Source organism: Elgaria multicarinata, chromosome 5 (assembly GCF_023053635.1).
Source record: "Elgaria multicarinata webbii isolate HBS135686 ecotype San Diego chromosome 5, rElgMul1.1.pri, whole genome shotgun sequence".
NCBI classification, from domain to species: Eukaryota; Metazoa; Chordata; class Lepidosauria; order Squamata; family Anguidae; genus Elgaria; species Elgaria multicarinata.
Genome location: NC_086175.1, coordinates 64,000,576 through 64,026,950, shown reverse-complemented (window position 1 = coordinate 64,026,950; position 26,375 = coordinate 64,000,576). Strand labels below are relative to the sequence as shown.

General features: G+C 39.7%; 1 protein-coding gene and 1 non-coding gene across 5 annotated transcripts in view; one reads left to right on the top strand and one right to left on the bottom strand.

Moving 5' to 3' along the window:
- Positions 1-26,375, top strand: part of DMD (dystrophin) — a 1,279,927-nt gene that overhangs the window by 374,959 nt on the left and 878,593 nt on the right. For all 4 annotated transcript variants that reach the window (XM_063126497.1, XM_063126496.1, XM_063126495.1 and 1 more), the window contains exons 3-4: positions 19,791-19,883; positions 22,589-22,666. In XM_063126497.1, the coding sequence (XP_062982567.1) occupies positions 19,791-19,883; positions 22,589-22,666 (171 nt within the window). The remainder of the gene's footprint in view (positions 1-19,790; positions 19,884-22,588; positions 22,667-26,375) is intronic.
- Positions 23,685-23,792, bottom strand: LOC134399841 (U6 spliceosomal RNA). The gene has a single exon (XR_010025537.1). It is a non-coding gene; the product is annotated as a U6 spliceosomal RNA (small nuclear RNA).

Below are 26,375 nucleotides of genomic sequence, written 5' to 3'. Positions count from 1 at the left end.
ACACGGAGGCATGACCAGTACTGATTATTTCTATTCATTTTTTAAATGGCTGTCAAATTGAATTTCTCCCAAAGGAAAATTAATATCGCATCAAATGTACAACATATGAAGGAAGTCATTCTAGTATCCAAGGCAATTGAAAAAACAGTTTTCCTGCTATCTGAATATGCATATTATTTTTAAACTGCTGAAAAAAGTCTCTCTCTCTCTCTCTGTATAACCAAATCAATCTTTATTGCTTGTTAGCCGACTAGGCCAATCGCAAACAGATAAAATAGTAGCAAAATAACATAATAACATAAAAGCATGTCCGTACACCATCTCACCGCAATCAGAAGAATAATACAAGATAATAATATAAAACTGATAGTAGGCTCAATTGCAGTACCAGTACTGGCCCGCATGTAATCTCAGATTAGTAAAATTTGATCCTATATGGCAAACAAAAGCTTCCGTACCTCCAGCGCCCACTGTACAAATTTTGCAGTCCTGAACGATATATAATTATCAGAGCCTAACAATAATATCTGAGTTACATTTTTAGGTGACATGTGGTTGAACCCGGGAATCAGGGGCTCAAGGTATTGCTTCCTCAGCTCGACGTACACTGGACACTCAACTAGAAAGTGTGTCATATCTTCAGTTTTGGGGCAGCCGGCTGGGCAGTCAGCTTTAGCGCGTGGATGGATCCTGTAACGCGCTTTCACCTCCATTAACTGGAGTGAATTTAACCTGCACTGGGTAAATAACCATCTCAACTCATGTGAGGTAACAGAAGATAAGTATAAAGGAACTTTTCCTGGGGCAGTAATTTGTATAATAATAAACAATATATGCAAGAGTCTCTCATAAAAAAATGAAATTTGACCCTATATGTTCTACATGAATACTATAGAAGAGACATTCAGATCGTACCAAGAATCCCTTTACAAAGTGACACCCTGGTTTTTTCAGGCGTTGACATCAAAGCTGTGCTTGGTGTATACAATGTACTTATATGGTATACTTCTATTGTCAAAACCAAACTATTGTTATGCAGTTTGATCATAGAAATGTTGTTCTGCATAAATCACAGCCTGTTTTAAGCCATTATCCATTGATCATTGATCAGCAAAATCATGCTCCTGTAAAGACTGAAGGAGGAGTGGTTGATATTCCAAAGAATCCAGTTGCTTTGTGTCAGTGGACATGAATTTGAAGGTACTGTGGAAAGGAATCACAGGCAAAGAGATTTCAGAAATCATTTGGAAGTCTTGCATAAAATCTTGTTGCAGCCATAGAGGAAATGGGAAATCCATATATTGGGAAATGATTATCACTTTGTTCTTGATGCAAGAAAGATTCTGCCATTGTGCAGAAGATTGATGATTTGGGGGTTAGAAGAGTACAACCTGTTCATCAGAAAGAGACTGGAAGAGTACACAGTGCCATTACCAGAAATAAACTAATTGCTATTTAGCTGTCCTCCAGCAATATCCAGATTAAAAGCTAACTTTACTTTATTCAGCTGTCCCTTTTATTCAGCAGTCTCTATGTGCCATTTTAGTCATGCAAAGGTGATACTGATTAATATTTCAAGCATGAGAACCAGCCATTCTCTCCCCAAGCCAGAAAACTGTGTCTTAGAACCAAATCTGTATTCTAGCCTGGCTAGATGCATCTTAGAACCAAATCTGTATTCCATCAGCAGAATGGTTAACCTGGATGAAACAGCCATAATCAGCACGTTCAAACCAGCTTCAGTTAAGACTTTTGAACAACATGCCCTTTGTGTTACATTTCCTTACATTTTGTAAGAAGCTGCAGAATGCTAATAAAATTTATATTGTGTGAGACACAATATAAAGACAGCTTAAAAGCAGCAGCAAAGTTTGAAAAGAGGCAGAGGGGTTCACATAAAGGTTGATGCATCAATACATATTATCCATGCTAACTGGCAGAACTTCCTATAGTTACTGACAACAAAACCAAATTATTCTGCTGCTTCTCAAAGATTATTGGTAAGCAGCTGGTGAAAGGCAAGCAGGTAATGTGGGCACTGGGCAGCAAGTCATCTGTAGCCCCTCTCTGTGTAGTACTTTGTGGCTGTCTCCAATCCATTCACTCATGAAATGGCAGGCACAAGGAGTTTCGTGCATGTGGCAGATTCAACAATGGATGGTTACAGAAAGATAATAATAGTTTGCTCTCTTGACACTGGAGTTGTGGGTTTGGCTATCTGTATTGTAGAACCAAGAGGTTGATAACCTTTGCACTGATAATTGACCACATACCCCAGTAATATTCCTTGAGCATTTAAAGAAAAGCAGCATATCAAGCAAGGTATCTATGGGGACAAGCAGTCATTGCTTTTATTTATTTTTAGAATCTAAAAAAGATTCCCAAACAGTGAACAATGAGGAAAATGTCAAAATGTTAAAGAAACTTCTAAAAATCAAATTATACCAATAAAACTGTGGCTGGCCTTTTACTCTGGGAAGACTTATTTAAATTAAAAAGGAGCAACACTGCCTATTAACTGGCTGGGAATTCCAGAGAGGGAGCTAGTACAGTAAAAACTCAACTCTGAGTGGACTCCAAAGAGACCTCAGGCCCTTGAGGGGCCTGGTAAGATTACTTAGCCAAGCCCATTGCAATATGTGAAATTTCATTGGGGTAAGGTACCATTATACAATAATTTGACAGATTTATTTCAGCAGAAACAGATTTGTACTTAAAATTTGCCTTTTTCCATATGTCTGACTAATGTTACAGAAATCATAATAGAATTGCTGATAGGTTGGTCAGTCGACTGCTGGATAGTAGAGTTTTTTATGCTGGTATTGGTTTCACTGTTGGAACTACTGTGGAATATGTTCCTACTGCTGTATAATTTGTATCTGACTAAATACTGGGGTTTGTTCAACTACAGTTAGAAGATCTACTATTAAGTTACTGCTGTTTGCTCTGGGATGCTTAAAAGAAATTATGCAGAAAGACAGTTTGGCAGTAAAGTGTAATTTATTCTGTCCTACTGGGCAAAAATTTGGTACAGCTGGGAAGTACTCCCTTTTCAAAGAAACATTTCCTTTCATACCTGTATTTAATGCATATGATTTTTGGAATAGCCAGTAATTTTCTTCTTGAGGAAATTAATTTTATATAATCATAGAAGCCATAGAGAAGTGAGTGTTGAAGTCAACACTGGCATAAATTGCTGCTATTTGAAAAGTTAGGTGCCAACATAATTAGGTTTTGAATTACAATGCATGTTTCATTCTGACCTCATTCTCAGTTTTTGGTGTATATGCCAAAAATATCTGTCTCATTTTCAGCAGCAGCATGATAGATCTTTGGCCCTACCATTCAGCTGAAAAAAAATTCTTTAGCTTTTGTTGTATTGAAGCTCCTTTACACTTACAGCAATTTCAATTCTGGTGACTGCATGTGCACAGTTTGCCAAAGTTTTTAATTCATATCCTTTTCTCCTTATAGGTTAGTATTACCAATATGCATGTGAACATGTGCACAGATTAAACCACAGCACAAATAAATCCTGATACTAACATGTGATTGCATCAAGACTCCTTTTTTCTATGGTGTATTAATGTGCATAAGTACTTATTCACAAATGCAATCTATAATAGAAAACAAGCATGAATAGTGGAAAACTGCACACATGCCGGTTCTGATATAAAGTTTAGACATTCTCTAAGTTAAAATGGAAGGGCAGCAAAAATACAACCTATCAATAGTACAATTACAAAGCATGCTTACTCCTACATCAACCTGTCCATACACTTAGGTTATCTATGGAATAGGGATAGGTGATGATTCAGTTTCAGTTTATTTTTTATTAAAACTGAAAATAAATAACAACTTTGTTCATGTTTGGCATGGAAAGAACTTGAGACTTAAAAAAAAAACCAAATGCAAGAGAAAGTAAAACTGCTAGTTTCATTCATCCCTGTTGGTGGCGCCTCTTTTCTGGTTTTCCCTGCCATCTAATGTAAGGTAGATGGTTGACTCATAAAAGGCCTCATCAGTTGTAGCATCCTATTTTTTGGAATTCTCTCCCCAGGAATATTCTCTTCTTGCCTTGGTACAAGGAGCCAAACTAATAAGTAATATTAGGTCCATCTCTAGCCTTTTTAAACAGTTGTAGCAGGCCTATTGCACTGAGCCTTAGCTAATGCCATCACTGTGAGTGTTTTGAAATCCAAAAGATATAGGTTTGCTCTGTGATTAATGTGTGAAATATATAAAGACTGGCTGACTTATTTTTGTACTGCCTCAGTAGCAGCTTCCATATGTGTGTTTTTGAAAGAGGACATTTGTTTTGTGGGTATGATATTAATTTCAACAAAAGTGACTACATCATGTGCCAACGTTTAATCAAATACCTCACATCATGTGGTATTGATGTATAAACAAGACTGAATAATCCTATGGCATGTATTGGTGATGAAAGTGAGATGCATAAAATAAATTACATAATTCCTATTTTAAAATCACGGGTTCAACCTCATGTGCTAGAAAGCATATGGCTTATTCCCTCTTCCTACTAATCATAGATCCCTTTCATTGCAATTTCACAAACACTTCTGCTTCAAAATTCCTTATAATTGGTCATTGGCATAGATAAGGACATTTTAAAATGCTGAAATAGTGTGTTCACAAATGTCCTGTGCAGATCTGAAATCTCAGGCAGCATGTGTGTGTGTATCGTGCTACATACAAGAAAACTCCTACATTGCATTTTTATTGCTTGGTGGTGATCTTGCTATCTTTCTATGTTTCCCTGAGTAATATCACAATTTATGTAGGGAAGCTGTGACACCATGTGGTGTTATGGTGCTTTTTACAGATGATTCATTTTATAAGATTAGGACCTAACTTCAAGGTCTTTAAGAAGGAGATTGTCTTGTCTTGTCTGACAACTGTGAAGTATGGAGCACTTATGACTTGGAGCACTGTAAAGTGTTATCATCATCCAAGGATAAAGTACAGTGTGTGATTATTTTTGGCTTTACCACCAGAGTTTAATCATAGTGCCTTGAAAGTTGTGAGAATTGATCTTAACAATTACAAGCAATTTCAGTCACGTTAAGAAGCTGCATAAATTATTTCACATGAGTTTGAACACCACAAATTTTGAATGGTGTTGAAATGAATTCAAAGGCAGTCAATTACTACTTCCAAAAACTCTCTTGAGACACAGCTGTTCCAAAATGTCTGTGAACCAAGAAAGTTAGGACAGAGAAGTAGCTGTTTGCATTTACAGCAATCTATTATTCAAAACCTTTCCCCAAAGAGTATAGATGCTTGTCTGTGACATAAAAATCACTGATTTCTTTTACTTATACATACATTTGAACCAATTAAAAACTATATAAAGATTAAAAAACTATATAAAGATAGGAGGCCTTTAAAGTGGTAACCCACAATTCTGAAGTGAAGGAGTTTTTGTGCTGAAACATTTGCCTTTTTATCTTTCCTTTTCACTGTCTGTATCAAAGAAAATTAAATTGTTCATGCAATCAAAGAGGCTGTTCTGATAGATGTTATTTAGTGTTCTTCTGCAATAGCATTTGCTTCATCACAAGCTAGCAATTCCTTGGTGAACAAAAGGAACTATCAATCAGTCATCTGGGTGTGTTGGCCGCTTCAAAACTCATTGGACAATAGCTCTAACTGAATATGATGCTGGCTGTCAGTGGCCTTCAACTACTGATGAGGTTAGAAAAGTGAAGAACATGGGAACTAGCAGTACCATGAAGCCAAGAGATCCCAGAGCTGCCCAGCCAGATGGTTAGACCTGCCTCATGATAAACTGCCTGTCTGCAATAGTAGGTATTGTAATTTAAGCAAAGTACCGCACAAGGATTTTATTTTTAATTTAAAATCGCTGCAGTGAGGTTTGTCAACAAAAAATAGTTATTTGATGAGTGATCTGGAGCCTCTTGAAGTCTGTAAAAGACGGCCTTTGACACTAATAGCATTTGGAATCACAGGTGTGGGACTTGTCTCTAATCTATATTATTGAAATCCTTTACTAGTCACAGGACATAGACTGCTGATGTTGGTATATTCAGTTTTAAGAGCAGAGTTTTGCTACTTCCCCCTCCTAATTTCTTTTGCTCTTTTTCCTTTTGTATCTTTAACAAATCACGGAGATCCATCATATGAGTTAGTTGCTTTCCCCTATCTGACTAATACTATTAATTTATGCTTCATCACACTTTGCCTTTAATACCTAATGACACTGGCAAGATCCTTACTGCATACTGGTTTAAATTGCTAGTTTAAAAACCCCCACATAATTCAGTTTGGGAGCTTGATTTAAAAAAATGATAATGATACTTTTCCTAATAAAATACAAAATCTGGAAATACCAAAATAAAACATGATGCCTTTTATAATGTCTTGTAAACTGCTGTAGGAATATGGTTAATGGGTGCTGTAATAATACCTATGATAAATACAATAAATTTATTTTAGGGTAGAAATCTAAAAATGTCTCGCCACCAATCATGCCTCTGAAGGCAGCGGTCATGGAAAAAAGGCCTCTCCCAAATATCTGAAGACCTGGGTGAGTTCATATGAGAGAACTTGGTCTTTCAGGGTAGCCTGGTTCCAAGCCATAAAAGGACTTTATAAGACATTCCCAGTTGTTTAAATTCCACCCAGAGACAGTGTGTGTCATAAATCACCAGCATTAAACTCAATAAGCAGAAGGGAAATGTCAACAAACAGTCCATAGTCAAAAGCCAAAGTATCTGTCAGAAGCCGTGTCAAACAACACTGGATTCAGGAAAGCGTCAAAGAGTAGTCAGGGTCTGGTCCAAGGTCAGGATAAGTCCAGGCAAGATCAAGGAGCTGGTATGCAAGTGACAAAGACAAGGCACCAAGAACAATAGTTGCTTCCAGCATCACTTCTGAGTTCTGGCAAGTCTTTTATGGGGATTGTGGTGATTGGGAATTGTTGTCAGTTTAGCTAGTTTCTGCCTCTTCCCGTGAAGAGAACAGCAACAGCATCCACTGCCTGGCCCCCGTTTTGCATCCTCCATAATGACCGATATACCTAGCATCACTCTAAGAGATTAAGGGGAGGGAATGCAGCCATCAAAAAAAAAATTGTTAACAAAATGTGAAGCAAACACCGATTTAGTACTAGAACAGCTTCCTTGGATGTAGATGGACAGGAGAGATAGGATTGGGTGTCATTAGCATATTGGTGGCACTGACCCTGCCCTCCCCGCAAACTCTAGAAAATCTCTCACAGTGGTTTCATGTATATGCTAAATAGCATGCGTGCTGTTGCATACTGTGGTGATAGCACTAGACTGATTATAAATTCACCCAGGTTTGTTTTGTTTATTTCTTCTAGTATGCCAACACTTCTCAGTTTGTTTAGTGTATTCTAAAGGAGGAGAAACATGGTATATAAACATGTTAGTGAACTAGGTTATAAATATATTCATTGCAAAATAAACAGAAACCTATCAAACTACGTCTGTTTAGTATTTCATTTATGTATAATTCTATTTTTCCATTTGAGTGGATTACATTTTTCCTTAATAATTTTGCAGTAGCTAGTAAATCTATAGGCTGGAACCTGTTTTCCATGCCAGCAGGAACCTCTCTGAAAATGCTTTGGACAGCAGGAAGTGTGAGATCATCAATTTCACCCTTGCAGTGCAGCTGCCTTCACCACCTCCCAACCCTCCAGAGTAGATTTTATGGCAGCACGGAGGACTGCCAGTGGGGGAAGGTAATCACCCGCGATCACGTCCTCACCCATTCAAAAGCCCTCTGTGCACAAAAAAGGACCCTCCTGTGCTTGGTAGGACAACTCTCACTCCAGTGAGTTGTTCAAGTCTCTAGAATTTAAGTTGTGGATCAACTAACTCTTCTTTGGTCCTCTGAGATCGTCAGGGTGACATGCCTAGGGTGCTTAGGCTGCAGTCCTAAACACACTTGCAAGAGAGTAAGTTCCATTGAAGTCAGTGCAACTTACTTCTGAGTAAAAATGCAAAGGATTACAGTGTTAAGCTTCACTGTACTTTTAAGGATAAAAGTCAAGTCAATCTTTGTGGCTAGCATTCCAAGAACATTGCAACTATTTCCATGGGGAATTTGGATGTGTGTTTTTCTCAGTCATCAGTCTCCCTCTCTTTTCTGTATGGGAAACAGCTGTGGCAAATAGCCGTCATGTCTGCAGTCCTAGAAGTACGCCTGATTGAACTCAGTGGGACTCACTTTTGACTAGATATGTTTAGGATTGTACTGTGAATCTGATCCTGAAAGGAGTTTCCAAAGCAGTTTGAGACATGGCATGGAAGTCTGATGTTCAAAGGAACAAAGTTTTAAATGTGCACGAGTGCGCTTATAGGTCCTGGATCCCTGCCAGTTTCCAAGCAGTGTGTTTTGCTTTTCATACACACACAAAACTGATCTGAAACGCCTATGGTGTATTCCATTTTTTTAATGTCTCTTGCAGAGAACTTTCATAAGAACAACTCAGTGTAGAACAATTTACAACATAGGAATACGATGCTTTGTACTGGGTGAGTAGTTGACAAAAGCCTTTTGTAAGCACTAAGGATTTGGCTGCCAGAAAGAACTAGGGATAGGTGAGAACAATATTCTATTATCCCATTTATTACTGCATTTTTGGTGAGTTAAATCATGGCGGAATAAAGCTTAAAAAAGGTGGGAGAGGCACCAGAGGATTATGGCTTCATGAAAACAGCCACAAACTTCAGTGAGTAACAAATCTTGATGGCACTACATAAGCTCCATGTTGAAAGAGCCCTAGCTCTTTGAAGTCTACATTTTAAACTTGAGATTTTTAAAAAAAAAATGTGGGGGAAAGCCAAACTGACTGAATTGTCCATCCCAACCAGGAATTCAGAACAAATGATTTCGTCTTTAACAAATCTACCAACATAAATATAAGCCTGAAGATAGAATTAACCATCTCATGCATAATTGTGTTAGGATACTGGGCCACCTCACATGATACGGTAAGCTCAAAATACGACAAAGAGAAATTCAAAAGAAATTCTAAAGTGTCCTGAGAATTCGACAGAAAAACAGAAGCCCATTTTGCAAGACATGGGGGAGGACTGTCAAGAAATTGTAGGGCAGATTTCAGCACAACTAGTCATACTGCATCAAGCTCCCAAATAGTTCCTGACTACCCATTAGTTTATGAGACCTATTCACAGTAATCATGAAAGCCAAACTCGAAACAATATCATGTTTTAGAAGTTGCCTGCTTTTAAACTAATTTCTCTCTTATTAAAAATGGAACACACTGAAACAGGAAGAGATCATTTATAATAGTATTTTCCTCTGGTACAATGGTGTTAGATATGTTATTAAGATAGATTGTATAATTAAAATGAATGCATTTGATTGAATAATTTTCTTAATTATACAAAAGCAATTTCACCTTTTAACTTCAGATGCTTAATTGAATAGTAACAGGCTATATGACTGGCTATGCTGTAATTTCATGGCAAGAAAATGAATTCCACTTAGGAAAGTTTTGGATTCTGGGACCACGGGCTACGCTACTTGGAACATGGACTGCTGGCAAGGGATGGGTTGCACCTCACAAGGGCTGGAAAGAATGTGTTCGGCCACAGCATGAAGAACTTGATCAGGAGGGCTTTATACTGAATCTCACGGGGGCGGGAGACGTAAACCTCGAGGCAACAATGGATGAAGGCCAAGGCACCACAGTACAGAGAACAGCTCCAATAGTGCCCCCAAATAGTGTCCGCAACAATGTAGGAACAAAGCCAAACTATAAAACACATGGTCTTCGATGTCTATATACTAATGCCCAGAGCATGGGAAACAAACAGAATGAATTTGAACTCTTATTACATGAAGGCAAATACGTAGGTGAAAACAACAACTGTACTTTGTGTATTTCCATAATATACTAATATCACTAGAAACAGATTTTAATTACTTTTAGCATAACTATTTCCAGAGTTCGAGTTGAGCAATACTTACTAATACTGATTAGGGGTCATTTTGACTCCAGTTGCAAGACTCTCCAAAAATGCTTCAAGCCGTATGAGAATGTTATAACTTATGAACAATTAGTGCCATTCAGTATATGCCATCCAAACCTGCAAAGTATGGCATAAAAGTCTTGCTGTGTTGTGATCTGAAAGCATGATACTTAGGGCTTTGCTAGACCTACTGGGTGTTCCGTGGTTGAGGAGGGGTGAAAGCGGGTTTTCCTGTATAGGTGTGATGCCTCATGGTCCACAAGTTGTGTGGGTTATCCCGGTATTGGAGTGGGGTGGTTGCGGGAGTTTGCTCTGGTTGTGCTGCTGTCGGGTCGAGCACGGGATGCACAGCCACACCGGCCTGATTTTCAGTTTTTTTTCCGTCTGTGGCACGATTTGCGCAAGTGCGAAACAGCGCAATCCGCGGTGGTTGGCGGCGGCGGTGGCTGAAGTGCCACTGTTGCTTTTGTTGCATTCCCCACCCCCCTGGGCTGGGCACAGGGGAGCCAGTTGGCATTGGGGGATAACCCACGGGGCGTGGCCAGTGGCGGCAGGAGGATGGGAAAGAGTGGCATTGTTGAGCAGCAACATTGACAAGGCAGAGATGCTGTCATTTGCTTTTGGGGGTGATGACAGATGTATTGTGATCCGAGGACAGTCGTCTGCATGTGCACTCTGCGCCTACATCTCCCATCTGGCCTCTGAGTTTTTCCGGCGATGACCGGCCCTGCGCCCTTCCCCCGCATGCCACAGAGCCAACCCACATTATGGTTCCTCACATGCCGGTACTCTGTCTGCATGCCCATGGTTTTAGTGCGACACTCTTCTGTGGTTTGTTTATGGCCTCTCTTGCCCATCTCCTGTGCCACTTGTTGGAACACATTAAAGTTGTGGTGGCTAGCCCTCAGCTGCTCTTGTATCCTCTGTTCTTCCCAGATGTCCAACAGACCTAGAATTTCCTGGTGCCGCCAAGTGACCCTCCTCCCCTGCAGAGCCATTCCTGATACCTACACACGGGCCAAGCACCAGCGGAGGTGTGAAACTGGCGTCAGCAGCCTGCCACCATCACTCCACGCCCCCCCCCCAGCAAATGCAGTCAGAAGGATAGGGGAGTGTATTGACACAGTGCAAAGGGGCCCCAGGGCATCAACCCCTTGGTCTGATGGTTCCCTGACCTTCCGCCTGCTGCTGCGTGGCTGCTTGAAGATGGCCGCCCACCCTTGCCTGTTGCCCCCTTATACCCAGCTGCCGCGTACCCACACTAATAGGCACACAGCCCTGTCTGCCTCTACCGTGCCCGTCATTCCCCACTCGCCTTTACATCATCCATGCAGCCTAAACCACGGTACCTACAGTACCTGTGGCTGCCCACCGCGACAGGCCACCAACTTCCCATTACAGTTGGATGCCCGCCTTCCCAAAAAGTTACCCACACAGAGGTAACAAGCTCCACATATCCCACACATCCACAACACCCCCCCCAAACAACTCACCAGACAGGTTTTCGGTCGTCCGTTCGTGCACAAAGCAGACCCGTTTAGTTAAAAAAAAAAAAAAAAAAAGCCGCGCCACTGCCACAGCTGCACACAGGGCGCAAATGAAGGATAAGGTTTGGCCAAAACCGCTGGCCACTCCCCTTAGCACGCCTTCTTCCTGACCAGTGCTGACCTCGACGGAAACTGCGCTGACCTCATTTCGTCCCACACCTCCGCCACCCATATCCAAATTTAAAAATTTGGATTTTTAAATTTGGATTTTTAAAAATATCTCAAAATTAAAGCCAGACAGTGAGTAACAACAAATCTACAGGGTTTCAGCCAAACTACAACAACTGATAACTTTTTCAGCACTCTGGCACTAGTTGGAAAATTAGCTAAGAAAGCCTGACTCTGCTCAGAAATCCCCCCTGCATTCCTTGCCCACAAATCCAGAGGTGAGTTGTTCTTTAAAAAGTTGGGCGTTTGTTAGAATGGAAAGACAGTGGTTCACCTTTCTTCAATGCATGAGAGATGCACTCTCAGACAACAAATATAAGACTGATATCACTTTTTATTACAATAACACTAAAAGTAACGTAGATAAACACTTTTGGCCAGAAGGTCTCCTCCATGTACAATTCCAAACGTGTGATAGAATGTTGGCAATGGTGTGTTTTCAAATAAAGTGGACATTTGTGTGGGTGTCAGAAATTGTAGTTATGATGTGCTTCATGTAGCTACTTTCTCAAGTCATGCAGACTGCTTGAGTAGCATGTGCTATGCCTATAAGTTCTTTGAAATTTGTTGTTACAGGTAATACACCATTCATGGTTACACACTGTTGTAATTGTTGTAATTGTGTTATATGTATGATGTTGAAGAAAAACTGCAGGGTAACTAGAAACTTTACTCCATTCGTGTAGATGTTGAATACATTGTGGAGTGTTGACCCTAATAATGTCTTTCCAACTATGTTGTTTTACTGAAAAATGAACTTTCTCAATAATAGTGTAGTTGAAATTAAGACGCTACCCAATATTACACTCCTAACATGTTAGTAATGTGGTTCTTTTGAAAAAGCTGTATTGATACAAACCCAGTGGTTTTGTTAGCATCAGATCTATCTGATTGGTGGAAAAGTGGTGGAATGGAGAGGACTTACTGTATTATTTTTGATCAGTGAATATTAATACACAGAGTTATCACATTCAAAACAGCTTATAAATAAAGCCACATATCACTCCTAGAATACGTACCAAATAGCTTCTGTGTTGCAAATGTTTTTAAAGGAAAGTGCTTTCCTGGGTGTGAGTGTGGTGATTTGTCTCTGTCAATTTTGTCAATTAAAACAGTTTTTAAAAAATTATTTGTACCACAATCTAGCTTTCTGTTAAAAAAAGTATTCTGAAATATGTATTAGTCCTACAACTTTTCCTTTCTAGTATGTACTATTAAATACATTTTGAATTTGAAAAATCACTTGATTTGACAAGCGGGGTGGACAAATGTTAAAAGTAATAAATGTAACATAGCTCTAGCAAATACCTAAGACATATTTGCAATCCCACTTTTATTAAAACTGAATTAAAAGCCATGCTGAGCTCAACAGAATGTAATATCCCTCTTCTTCCATAAATTCTAGGCATCAGTTTCAATGAACCCATAATGAAGTGTCTACCTGATTAGCTGAAAATATATAAAACTTTCTAAATGCAGACCTCCTTCTTTTTACTGTAGGTAAACTCCCAGCATTCAAGTTTTAGTTAGAGGTTTGCTTTAAATTTGGCTGAATCCTGAACTGAATCATGTTGATTCAGGAGATGTCTGAATAGAAGCAGGACTCATCCAAAGCTGACCAAATCCAAATCTGAACCTTCTCAAGCTTTGTTAGCAATTCATATTCAGAGGAACTTAAAGACCTGGACATTATGTCTGCAAATATTTATAATTTCTCCCCAACTTTTCCATATAAGGAAAATGCCAGGGTAGGGAAAGAGTGGAATGTAATTTTGTTCCTGACCATTCTAGCTTCTAATAACAGTGGATGGTTTTAGCAGGGCTCTCCAGACTTAGTGCTTGAGGTCAGGGGTGTTGAAGTAATATACTGTAGGACTGTTTAAGTGCTCAGTGCTCTTAGTTCATTCTCTCTCCCAGAAGCAAGAATGTTGAAAGGGTTTTTGTGGAGTCTTTGGACCTGGAAGGATGTAGCCTTGGGTGTTTGGGTTAAAATTTTTGGCTATTCCAGGAGACTTGGTGGGTCCTGGTGGTTTTCTGATGTCTTTTGGTGATGGCAATCCTGATGATTGAACTTTTGAATGTGGACATGGCCTGGGTGGCTGAATGTGGACATGGCCTGGATGGCTGACATGACTGCACCTGAATGTCCTCTCTCCAGTCATGGAGCTGAGCTCACTTCTTGGTGTCTGAGAATCTGACAGCAATGAAATGGCAAGAAAGATGACTAGAGTGATGGTGGCAGAAGACTTGATTAATGCTATTGAACACAGTCTAGAGCTCATATTAGAGCCTACTCTGTGGTAGTGAAGGTGGCAAAGAAATCTTACTTTTCCACTACCATTGCATTTGCTTAGAGCCAACAAGAGAGGCATTCCAAATTTCTAGAGGTCTTTTAAATGTTAGCTCATAAAGTGGAGGGAAGAATTGCTCAGTAGCCTGCTGTGACTAATATACAAGACACTCTAGAGGAAGTCACTCATATCCATTCCAATTTAGGTGCTGCAGTTAGAGCAATAGTAGATACACTTTGGCACCTGCTTGTCCTGTTAAATTGGATATGAGCTGTGGTTTGTTTATTTGATGATCTATGTTGATAATTGGACAGGTGGCGTGCATCCCTGTAGGTTCTTCTGGACCTCCTTCAGCTAGCCTTCTGGACCAGTTTATCTTGAACTAGGGAAGTGTTTAGTTGGAACCAGGGAGAGGGCCTTTTCATTGCCTGTGCAAAGGGTCCGGAACCCTTTTCTAAGTGATTCCCATTTCACTTCCTCTTTGCTCCATTGACTTTAACAGAGGTGGGGAAAGGGTTCTCTGCCAAAGAGAGAGATGGGGGAGCTTGAGCAGGGGGAAGCCCACCCCCCACCCCCACCATGGACCCTTGGGGTTCCAGGGTCTTTGACAGTGGCTGGACTTTCTCCCTCCAGCCATTCTTTGGCAGGGGGACCCTGTTCCCCACTTTTGTTATAATCAATGGAATGATCTTTCTCCACTGACTTTAATAGAGGTAGGGGCAAAAGTCCCCTTCCATTAAAAAGGAAGGGAAATAAAATTCCAGATCTGTAGCGTTCGAGTGAGGCAAGGCATGGAATTTTATCCATTCATTCATTTATTTAAAAATCCTTTCTACTAGTGTCACTGCAAAACTGAAATATGCTTTTGCGTATTGAGCTCTGTGAAATGTCGCCCTTTGTAATATGCCTGGAGCACAGCACCAATAGGAGTTGCCATAGTACACAAGCAGGAGGGTGAGCTTCCCACAAGCATCTGGTTGGCCATTGTGGAAACAGAATGTTGGACTAGGTAATCCTTTGTTCTGATCCAGATGGCTCTTCTTATAAGACTGTACGTGAGAGCTGAGGAGATTAATAGAGGGAAAGTGGATGACTTGAAAGAGAGACTGATACTACAGAGAGGGTTAATAAAATGTAGAGCTGATACGAACATTCATTTATTAACCACTTCATGGTGGGAATCCTTCCTGAAGGTCAGGTGATGTGAGCAACATTTGGGAGTTGGGAGAGAACTCTTAGGTGGGGGGCTTAATTTTTGATGAGGTAGCTGAGTTGTTTACATCTTTCCTTCTTTTTTAATTGTAACCAAGGGCAAGCCACTGGACTCAGCTGTGGCCTCCTAGTTAAAAGCAGTCTCTTCTAGAATGCCACTGTTCCCATTGCTACACAGTGACGTAGAGATGTTCCCAATGACAAAGCATGAGAAGAAAGATGGTTGAGAGTCAGCTTTTCCTCTGAATGCCAGCCTGTGGAAAGCTCGTTTATTGGGAGCCATCCCTTCACATTATTTTTTTATTGTAAACTCATAATAAAATGCTGTGCTAATGTAAGTTGTTTCTCTTACTTCTTCACTTCCTCTCTCTTTGCTTTTGTTTTTGTTTTTGAATCCTGTTAAGTTGCCCACTGTGTTTTCCCCTAGTAAACACTATTTTGGGGGGCTGGCACCCATCACAGCTTCAATGTAGGTTGTGTAGTTTCCTTCCACAGCACAGGATGCTGGTAGGTTAAGTGGGGATACATGTCACATAAGTAGTTTTATTGGATACCACAGCATTTTTTTTTAATTTTTGGCAGTTGACTGTTGAAGGCAGTAATGATTTCTCTTTTGGCCTAGGAAATAGTTAACACACCTTAGAGAACATTGCAGTCTACAAAGCCTCTTTTTTCATTCACAGTATCTAATAAAGAAATGATCCTCTGAGTCAGGTAATCAGGCCTGAGGGCAGACACATATCTTGAGGTGGAAACTGGTGGCAAGGAGGCATCAGAAGGCTAGAGATGAAAGTCAAGGCCAAAGTCATGCTGAAGCCTCTTATCCTGGTGGTGCAAAGAGATAACAGCTTGGTCAAATTGAGGGCAGCTGTATATTAGCTAGTATCACTACCTCGTTCTTCTGCTGTCACCTGTCTTCCCAGGCCAGCAGCTGGGGTTTGAACCCCCTACTGGTATTGTCTGTAATTCTCTTCAGCCCCAGTGGCTCCAAGGAAGCTAATATCTGGTCCACAGGGTTCAGAGTTGAATCCTAGAGGTTTCTAACATCGTATCTTTAGGGATAGCTTTAAATACAAATATTTTCACAATGACAAGTTGTGTCTTTCTTCAAAAATGTATGGGTTGGCCTGACCCTAGAATGTCTAGAGAAAGTCTTATTTATTGTTGGGTAAGATGATTTGCACATTCCCTTGCAAGGTATAACAGTTTTGTTAAGAGTTCTCTAGATATAGTTTACACTTTCTTCAGTCTACAGAAAAGCTGAAGGTTTAATTCCATCTTTATCAGATGACTTATCTGTGTTGTTTGTTGCATCTTTTCAGCTGCTTTTCCCTTCTTTTTAAAGCCTTTTGCTAGATTTTTCCCCAGCTTTCCTTGTATCATGTAAAGATTAGTAATCGCAGCCACCAGCCACAGCAGTGAAAGGCAACAAAAGTGTCTGTGATTTGACCTTTATTCAGTAGAAAAGAGATTGCATTACAGCAGTGTTTACCTTATGTGGTAAGATACCGAATACTCTGTGTTCTCTTTAAATCAAGGGCTTTGTGCCAGGAGTGCAAAACTTATTTCAAATACTTTTATTTGATATCTTTGAGCTTCCTTGTAAATGTGTTTCACATGTCTATTTCTTCCTTCATTCCAGTCTTCTTTTACCTGCCTACGAAATCTTAATCTGCCTGTGTCTATCTCACTCTGTTTCAGTATTGTTTATACAAAATACTGAAATAAAATATACATCATGCCAATTATATCAAACAAATTGGAGAGGAATGTCTATGGATCAAAATAGGAATATCACCTCCAAATCATCCCTCCCAACTCTCACACAGAAAACTACACACACACCCCGACACACACACTGCAAACATGCACATGCATCCATTCATAGTCAAACAACCAGGCATCCCATTCAGACATCATCACATCAATACACTCACACTGCCAGCCCACACACATACACACTCAGGATCACCCACTCCAAAACATGCGCACACAGCATCCATTAACTCAAACAACCAGGCACCCTATTCACCCATACTCTCTCTCTCTCTCTCTCTCTCACACACACACACACACACCCCTTAGTCTTACCTTCTACTTGCTTCTTCTCTTGCTTCTTGCTCCGATTGGGCATGTCTCTGCACTGGAAGATCAAATGCTCCACGGATGTTTGCGGTTACCAAATAATTCCAGGGCAGAGTGTACACTCCTACAAATTATTGTACTATGATGTCATATTTTGTAACTGAGAGCTACCTTCTGAACCCAAGTATTTTGGTTTACATTTCACTTCGTTGAGATCTAGGCTATGGAGCTGGCCAGACCTTGAAGGCCCTCCCAGCAGACATCGAACATAAATGTGTCCCTACCTGCCATCACCATGCAATTTTGTATTACTATCAAATGTAGGTCGGGAGCTAAGAGGTGCAGGTTGAAGAGAGATCTCAGATGCTTCCTTACATGTGTAGGATGCCTGAAGCATCGAAACATCATTGAAATTATAGTCAAGTTTAAAGTACCATCCATATTATTTACATTTTTCAATGGTAAATTTAACTTAATATTTATATGGCAAAGTGCATAATGAAAAAATATAATTGTATCTATCTGCTTGAGGGCTATTGCAAATAAGGTTCATATTGGATGTGTCTGGAATTCAAAATAGCATTTCAATATATTAGTTTGTTCTTGCAAAAGCTTCTCACATCTTAATACACTTTTCCAATGACCTTGGAAATGCTACATATTTCTTGCCATCTCTCCAAATCCTTTGTTCTAAAGACTTATTGCATTGTCGATCCACTGAAGACATTCAATCTGTTTCTGAAAGGCAACTTAATTACCTCACCACCAGACAAATAGCAAGCTCTTCTTCAGGTTAGAATGTGTGGCGGCAGCATAGGAAACCTTCCGTAATATTTAGTTGATGATTAATAGAAGGATGCCTTTCAAGCGCCTCAAAATCATTATTTTAAAAAGGGTTACTTGTAACACAATTGTAATTAAAATATCCTTCTAACTTTGCTTCCATGCTGTGTTTTATTCCTCCTCTAAAGTTAACCTCCCATATAATGTTGTTTTGTTTAGGATCAGTTTTAACTGTATATTTTATTTTTTTAAAAAAATAGGATGCCTTAGGGCGTAATCCTATGCATGTTTAGGTAGGAAAAAAATGGCATTCTGGGGAATGCTGGGTGTTTTAGGGCTTTTTTTGCTTTTTTTCTGTCTAAACATGCATAGGATTGCACCCTTAAAGGAATATCAAAACACCAGAAATCACTCTTGTTTCGGGGGGGGGGGGGAACTATTTCAGGAGAGTGCAATTTCAATGGCGAAGTGTATTGGAGCTTAACCTGTGCTGTGTCGTGTACCTGCTATGTTTTGTAAAAGTGGTTATATTTCTTTGTTGAGAATGCATTGGCATGACAACTTACAAGACATTGGCAAGCAAATCCAAGATGGCAGCTGGAAGCTGCAATAAATATAAAGGTGGCTCATGGCAGGCATCAGGACTGGGACAGAGGACCACTGATAGGAGAGGGACCCACAGACGGCATTTGTGGGTCACAACCCTGGTGCTAACCACGATTGGGATATATTCAGAGCTAGCCAACAGAATGCTATGGATGCATTATATTGTATAACTGTATAACTCTAAGCTTTCAAAATAAAGCTTTGGTAAATCTGATTCCAGCGATGGGTGAATAAGTGATCTTTACAGTTGTCTAGATTGTCTGAACACCACCTTCAAACTTTGGTTGGCTCATTTCCCACATTCAATTGTGTCCTGTTTTAATTTCAATTGAATGGGGCAAGTGCACATTTTGAACACTGAAACGCACACTCCCCCCCCAGAGTACAGCATGAAAGTATGTACTTAAAAGAAATACATTTCTAAAAGTGCACATTTGAGGGGGGGGGGATACACATTTTTGAAATGCAAACGCAAGTTTGAGAATATGTGAACATTTCTGGAGGATGTTCTCCATACTCTCTTGCTTATGTTCACATTCAGGTTTGCAAACAGCACGTGTTCTCATGATTTGTGAGCTTAAAACAAAGTTCCCATGCATCCTTACTTTATTTTCTGGGCCAGAAAATGGCCGGAAGGTACATAGTATAGTACAACATCTGAAGTGAAGGATATTTGACTCTGAGGTGGATGGGAGATTATCTAGGAGCCATCTGTGAACAACTCTAATATCTTTGGAAAAATGTGGAGCATAAACATAACTAAATAAAATAACATGAAATAAATGGCATCATTCACCACCTATTTTGTAGAATACAGAGCAAGAGTTATTATCTGTTTTTTCACCCTACCTCTCCCCATTCAAATAAAATTATTCTGCTGCATCAATGCTTGGTTGATTTTACACAAATCTTAGCAACAAAATCAAGTGTTCTGCCCAAAAAGAATGAATACATTGGAAAGTAGGTAAAAGACTTTTCTTTTCTTTTCTTGCTTTTCATCCAAAGAACAGGGACAATGTCATAAGAACATTAGCATGTATTCTACAATTCCCTGTTTTAATGAACTTCCCTTTATTTTATTCTAGTTTGGTACACATCCTATAGAAGATCTCTTCAATGATTTTCGAGATGGACGAAGGCTTTTGGAGCTCCTGGAAGGTTTTACAGGCCAAAAACTTGTACGTATATGCGTGTTTTTTTCTTGAAGATATCCCAGCAATTTTACATTCCCACAATGGCTAGCTTATTTGACTTTGAAAGTGCAGAAACCACTTTATAGAATTGTTATTTGTGGATCTGACTGGTAAAAGCCTATTTTGTGAAGCACCTTGAATTTGCAATGATTATAAGAACATGCATACAGTAATAACGTTGACATGTTATGAAGATAGTCTTCCTAAATTCCTTTAACAAAATTATAGCCTCTGCATTGTGTCCTATAACAACTGGTGAATTTTGGAGTTGGTGAGACTGCCAGATTTTGTTTTTAAACATGCCCCTTTCTCTTCCCCAGCATTTATTTTATTTATTTATTTATTACACTTATATACCGCTCCCATAGCCAGGGCTCTCTGGGTGGTTTACAGAAATTCTAAAATTGAGGTAAAAACAAGTATACAAAATTTAAAACTCTAAAACACAGAACATACACACATAAAGCATTAAAAACCGATTAAAAACTAAACATGTGGGTAATTAGGATGTGCCGCCATATGCCTCGGCAAAGAGGAAAGTCTTAACCTGGCGCCGGAAAGATAGTGCCATAGGCATTACGTAGACAAACCTTGCTAACCTTAAGACCTGGATGGAAGAAGAGATGAGTGGATTTCCCCCATCCCATCGATTGTACAAAAGGGTTCATGTGCATCAATAAAACATCTGAGAATAAGGAACTTGATGGAACCTAGATCCCATCAAGATGTTTTGGTTTGCAATGTTTTATCAATAAGAACATGCCCATTGGGTAATTCAGGAAGTGGAAGACATGAATGAACTGAAAGCTACAGAAAACTGTGCATGTAAAGTAGTCTGTGCAAAATTCATAATAAAATACAGCACATTTCCAAATGTATCAGTTGCACTTGAGAAACAAAACCAGATTATTTAGAATTTGAAGATCTGGGAAGAAATTTAATGAGAATTTTTGAAGGCTCACTACTTCAAATTCAAATTTCTGACTGACTCCAAATCATTTGTCTTCCCCTTAATGAACTCAACTAGTGCATCTAAATACATTCCCACAAAGAAACCCAGCAATAGTTCCCATCATGGTTAACTATTATTTTACCAGTTTGTCCATAACTTTCAATAGTATTTAGTTTCTTCATCCTGTTTTTTAAAAACATTTGTCCCTGTATTGCTTGTATGCCTCAAGTAGAAAATTCTTAGAGGTTTCCTTTTCCTGTTCAAAAATACTTCTAGAATTCAAAAAACAATTGTCATGAACTTTTGAAGGTCAGCTTTGTAGGTTTACTAGAATGGTGGGAATGTTTGTATACATTCATTAAAAGAAAGCAGGGCAGTTTTCTCTATTTCAGATCAAAGTTGAAACAGTGTAAGAGTGAAAGAGTAGAAGGGCACAGTCCTATGCATATTTATACAACAATGCTTGGGAATGCTGGGAGTTGTAGGTAGGGATGATGCAGGTGTCCAGCAGACTGCCCTGTGCCCTCCCCCTCAAACCCAGTTCGCTGAGACATAGCATGTTCACCGAGCCATGGTGCATTGGTTGGCCTGCTCTTTGAGTGTGACGCAGTTTGGCGAGCACCCAGCAGCTGTCCGTCCTCATCCAGAGCTTCCCTTGTACTTGGTTCATGCCTTTAATCTTGTGTGAAAGGGGCCTTTGGGGCTGCCATTTATGCAACTTGGGAAATACGCTCTTTCTGGAGCCACCATTGTTGTGCATAATGGAGGCTGTGGATGAGGACAGGAGGCCTTGCAGCTTCTGTGCACACTTGCCAGGCCACGAGGAAGCTCATGCAGTGCCACAAGTGGTGCAGGTGGGGTCAGCAGCTTGGCGGGTACACAACAGATCCAGATACGGGTGAGTATGTCCATCCCTAGTTGTAGGACTTCTTTTCGGTCTAAACATGCATAGGATTGCACTTTACTTCTACAATTCAAAACTAGATTTCTTAATAAAATTGTAGAACTATATTATTCCTCCATGGTACCATGTCTAATATTTAAACACAAACATCACAATAATAATAATAATAATAATAATAATAATAATAATAATAACAACAACAACAACAACAACAACAACAACAACAACAACCCGCCTCTCCCTCTGGATTGAAGTGGGGTACAACACAAATGAAAACACCATAAAATACATATAACTAATTAAAACATTTAAAACTAATACATTATTAAAAGCACCATTAAATCCACGTAACTGATTTTGCTTTGGAAGTGTTAATCTGGGACTTCTTGTAATTTCCACCACCCTCTACTATTTTTCTCTTTTCTTGTCTTTTCCTTTTTTCTTTTTTTTTTTACAATGAAACTTTTTCATACAAGAAAATTCCTCACATTCAGCAGATAAAACTGTTGGTAGGACTCAAATGCCAGGGAAGATTTACTTTCAGAATATCATACATGCCTGATGCCATGGTAACATTCCTAAATTGATCCGAGAGGAAATCAGTCATAATAAAACCAACCTGAATTTGCCTCATTGTTGCCCTCACAGAATATGGCCCCTGAAAAATGCCATAGAGAAATATATTGCTGAAGTAAGGATTGACATTGTTTAGTACTTTAGACTCTGGTGTGCTGTTACAAAGACAGTTCTCTGTCATAAAGAGAGATGTTTTTAATCTTAATGCAGAGTATTTTCTTGCTTTTCATCATTGGTAACTACTATGTATATTTATAGGGGAAAGAAAAGGGCTCCACAAGAGTTCATGCCTTGAACAACGTCAATAAAGCACTACAAGTCCTGCAGAAAAATAATGTAAGTAATCAGTTGCGTGGGTTCATAATGCACACAGGGAGTTTGCCAGCTCAAAGCTTGTTTTTGGAGTATGCTTTACAATAAATAAGATCCTGTATAATCCCTTGCAACATGGGAGACCAAAGTGCAAGGCCCACATCTGCCACAGGTTCAATAACTGCCCTTGACGAAGCTATTATCGCTAAGCCTTGGCTTCTATCTGTAAAATTGCATTGCCTGAACAAGCCATAAAAATGTGATCTTTTTCACACTCAGATTTAATAACTTACTGAAATGTCCGTAAGTACTGGTGAGAGTATGTGAATGCAGATGTTCCTGGTTTCAAAATCCCATTGCACTTTTGAAAGGGTTACCTGATCAATATCCTATCTATAACATTTAACATCTTCCTTTTACAATCACCTGTTTAACTAGCCTTCAATAGATGTCTAATTATACTATATTACCTGTGCGGGGGGGGGGATTAAAATGCATCATGACTAAAAGGAAGCTGTGGCGGAAAACAGTAATGCACATTACGCTGAATATCTAAAGTGCACACTATTTTATTCAGTTAATGAGTTCAGGTAGAGTAAACTCAATGGTTTTTATTAATATAAAGGAAGAGTTACTTCCCAGAATGTATTTATTTCTTTGTTTAAACTACTTATGAAAGTCAATATAAAATAATAAATACCTTAATGTTTGTGTATAATTGATACAGAGTAGAAGTAACTAATTCACACCCTAGAAGTAACTAATTCACACCCATATTTGATGGGGAAAACAATGGCGAGGATCAGGATGACAAGTTTGTAGCAGGAAAGGGGTAAGGAAGAGTGAGGTGGGAGCAGAGGAAGCTGTTTTATACAGAGTCAGTATGATCCATCTCGCCTGAAATTGTCAACACTGACTGGCAACAGCTCTCCATGGTTTCAGGCAGGAATTTTTCCAGCCCTGCCTGGAAATACCAGGAATCGAACCAGGGATCTTCTGCATTTAAAGCATGTGCTGTACCACTGAGCCTCGGCCCTATCCCATAAAAATGGAATGCTTCACATATTTATGTATCACTCTTGTGCAGGGGCCATGCTAATTTTCTCTGTATTGTTCCAACTTTAGTGTAGTGGAAGTGAGATGGGGGTCATTCTAGCTAAAGGGCATAGGCAGGAGGAAAAAGAAGGTGTCAAAGATGGCTGACACATTAGCTTCTGTGGAACATAATCAGAAGACTCTGTAGGATTTGTGTAAGCAATCCATGACCTGCTACCTACAGAAGTTGTTTGGCTGTTTGTGGGGAATATGATATTTATTGGGTTCCTGGTACATGGAGATGACCTTTGCCATTCCCCTTATGAATACTGCACAGGCTATGGGTAATGTGATTGTGATCAGGAGGATGGTGCACAGACAGGGAATAATCAAACCTCCTCTCCCCATCCTCATTAATGCTTGTGCATGTGTGGGGAGGTACATGTATCTGTGTGAATGAAGGGAAGGTACTGTGTGTTCTGGCTACAACCATCAGTAAGGGGGTGAACCCATCACCCACTGCTGAATGCAGCCCTTGGGGGCAAAAAAATTGCTGAATTCTGCTGTTGGAACACTACTCATAGCTCTACTTAGTGACTCACAGATGGTGTGAACAACCCCAATTTAAAAGCACTTCCTTTCAGTTGGCTTCACCACTTGACTGCAGTTTCAGCTTGTAGTAGTTTATTTATGATGTCAGTTTTAAACTTGTAAGTCATCACTTGATGTTGGAGATATCCATTGATGAGCATAACGACTAAATTTTCATAGCTAGGATGAAAAAGATGGAGAAATGTAAAGATTTGACATTGTGATTCCAAGTAGTTTGCATGCCACCAAGTTCTGTGTGTAACTTTCCTTGAGGATTTCTTTGTAGATGCCCCCTCACACACACACACACACGCCCAAAAAAACTATCTGCTTTGCAAAGTGACTTTTGGAGGAGACCTCCTGCAGAGAAAGTGTCAGCAGATGTTCCTGTCAAAAGATGCCCCTTACTCATATGTAAATTATTTTTCAGATCTGGACTAGAATCTTGATGTTGAGAGTATGACAGAGAGGCTCAAAAGAGGCATAAGCTTATGGTTGACACATTCCATTTATAGGGAGGGGGATGCAGTTATCAGAGATAGTCTGAATCATCCAAAAACCAATCTTGTGAGACAGTGCATGCAAATTAATTAATTTAATTAATTTCAAATATTTTTATATTTATATTTATATTTTATATTTATATTTATATTTACAAGACCAAACAATAAAACAATGAAATCTAGAATACAATTAGCTAAAACCATAGCATAAAGTGTTTCATAAGATACTGACAGTAAGAGCTCCACTTTATAAAATAAAGATAAGCATCCATTCATTTAAAAGTGGACTGGAACATTTATTGTCTTAATGTCCAGGAGGGAACCATGCGCACCTCCCATAGTAAGGTATTTCATAAGGATGGGATCACCACAGAAAAGGCCCTGTCCTTTGTACCTGCCAGCCTAATTTAACTTACAAGTGGGCACAAGAGCAGGACCTCCGTGGCTGACCCTAAGGCTTGGGCAGATTCATAAAGGTGCAGGCAGTCTTTCAAACAACCTGGCCCTGAGCCATTTTGGGTGATTACCAGCACTTTAAATTGGGCCACAAAACACACTGGCATCCAGTCACTGCACAAACAGGCAACTAGACTAAATAGACCTTTGGTCTGATCAAGAGTGGCCCTTCTTATGTTTTTACAAGGATGTAATACAGAGATAAAATGTTGGGTCTTGGATATGTAGAACAGAAGGAGTAAACATTAGTCTTAGTCTTGCATAATCATAGTCTTGCATAGTCAAACAACTCACTGGCTTGCATCTTAAGATAAATTAATTTAAGGAAGTTAATGGAAGGAAAGTTTTCTATCCCCTTTTCCCCTGCAGCTACCTGTACCCTCTAAAAAGACACTCTGGAAGAACAATAGTGGGAGGGGCACAGGGGATGCCGTAGGTAGAGGAAAATTGCTCAAACTCAGGCCAGGTTCCTAAGGTAAGTTGGGTTAATTTAATGGATGTTCACAGAAGCAACATTTCCCATCCCCACAGAAAGCCCCATCCTACATTATTTCGGAAGGGTCCCCAACCCTCCAGAGAGGATTTTCAGAGGTCACAGGTGGATGCAGGAAAGAGGCAGGAATGGGAATCATTTCTTCAGTTAACCTCTTTAAGTTAGCTTATCATAGAATTGAGGCCATTATGTCCTTCATGCAGAAGCCCCCGAAAACAACCTGATTGTGATGGCTTTCCCCAAAAGCAGCCATAGCATGGCACCACATACAGTTTCACACCAGCATCAAGTGGAGTATCTTCACATCAGTATCACATATTCTTAGTGGTAGCCAGCACGATCCTGTTAGCAAAGAGAAGAATGATATGTGGACGTGACAGCTCTATCAGTTACATGTTGGCCAGCTTTCTAACATGGTGGGCTGGGGTAATCCATTGCATGGGAAAAAAATTTAAAAAGATTCTGCATGATGAATGTAAGGTGTAAATCTTCCCTCAAGTGCACAAAATAGTGGACTTCAGTAGTGAGAGAATGGTTGGTAGTGAGAGGTTGGGTGCTTGGAGTTGGTTGATTTAGATGGCCAGTTTCCTTTTCAGCAAGGCATATTCACAGTTCATCCAGGAGGAAATGCAAGCATAATCACCTGGGGAAAGCT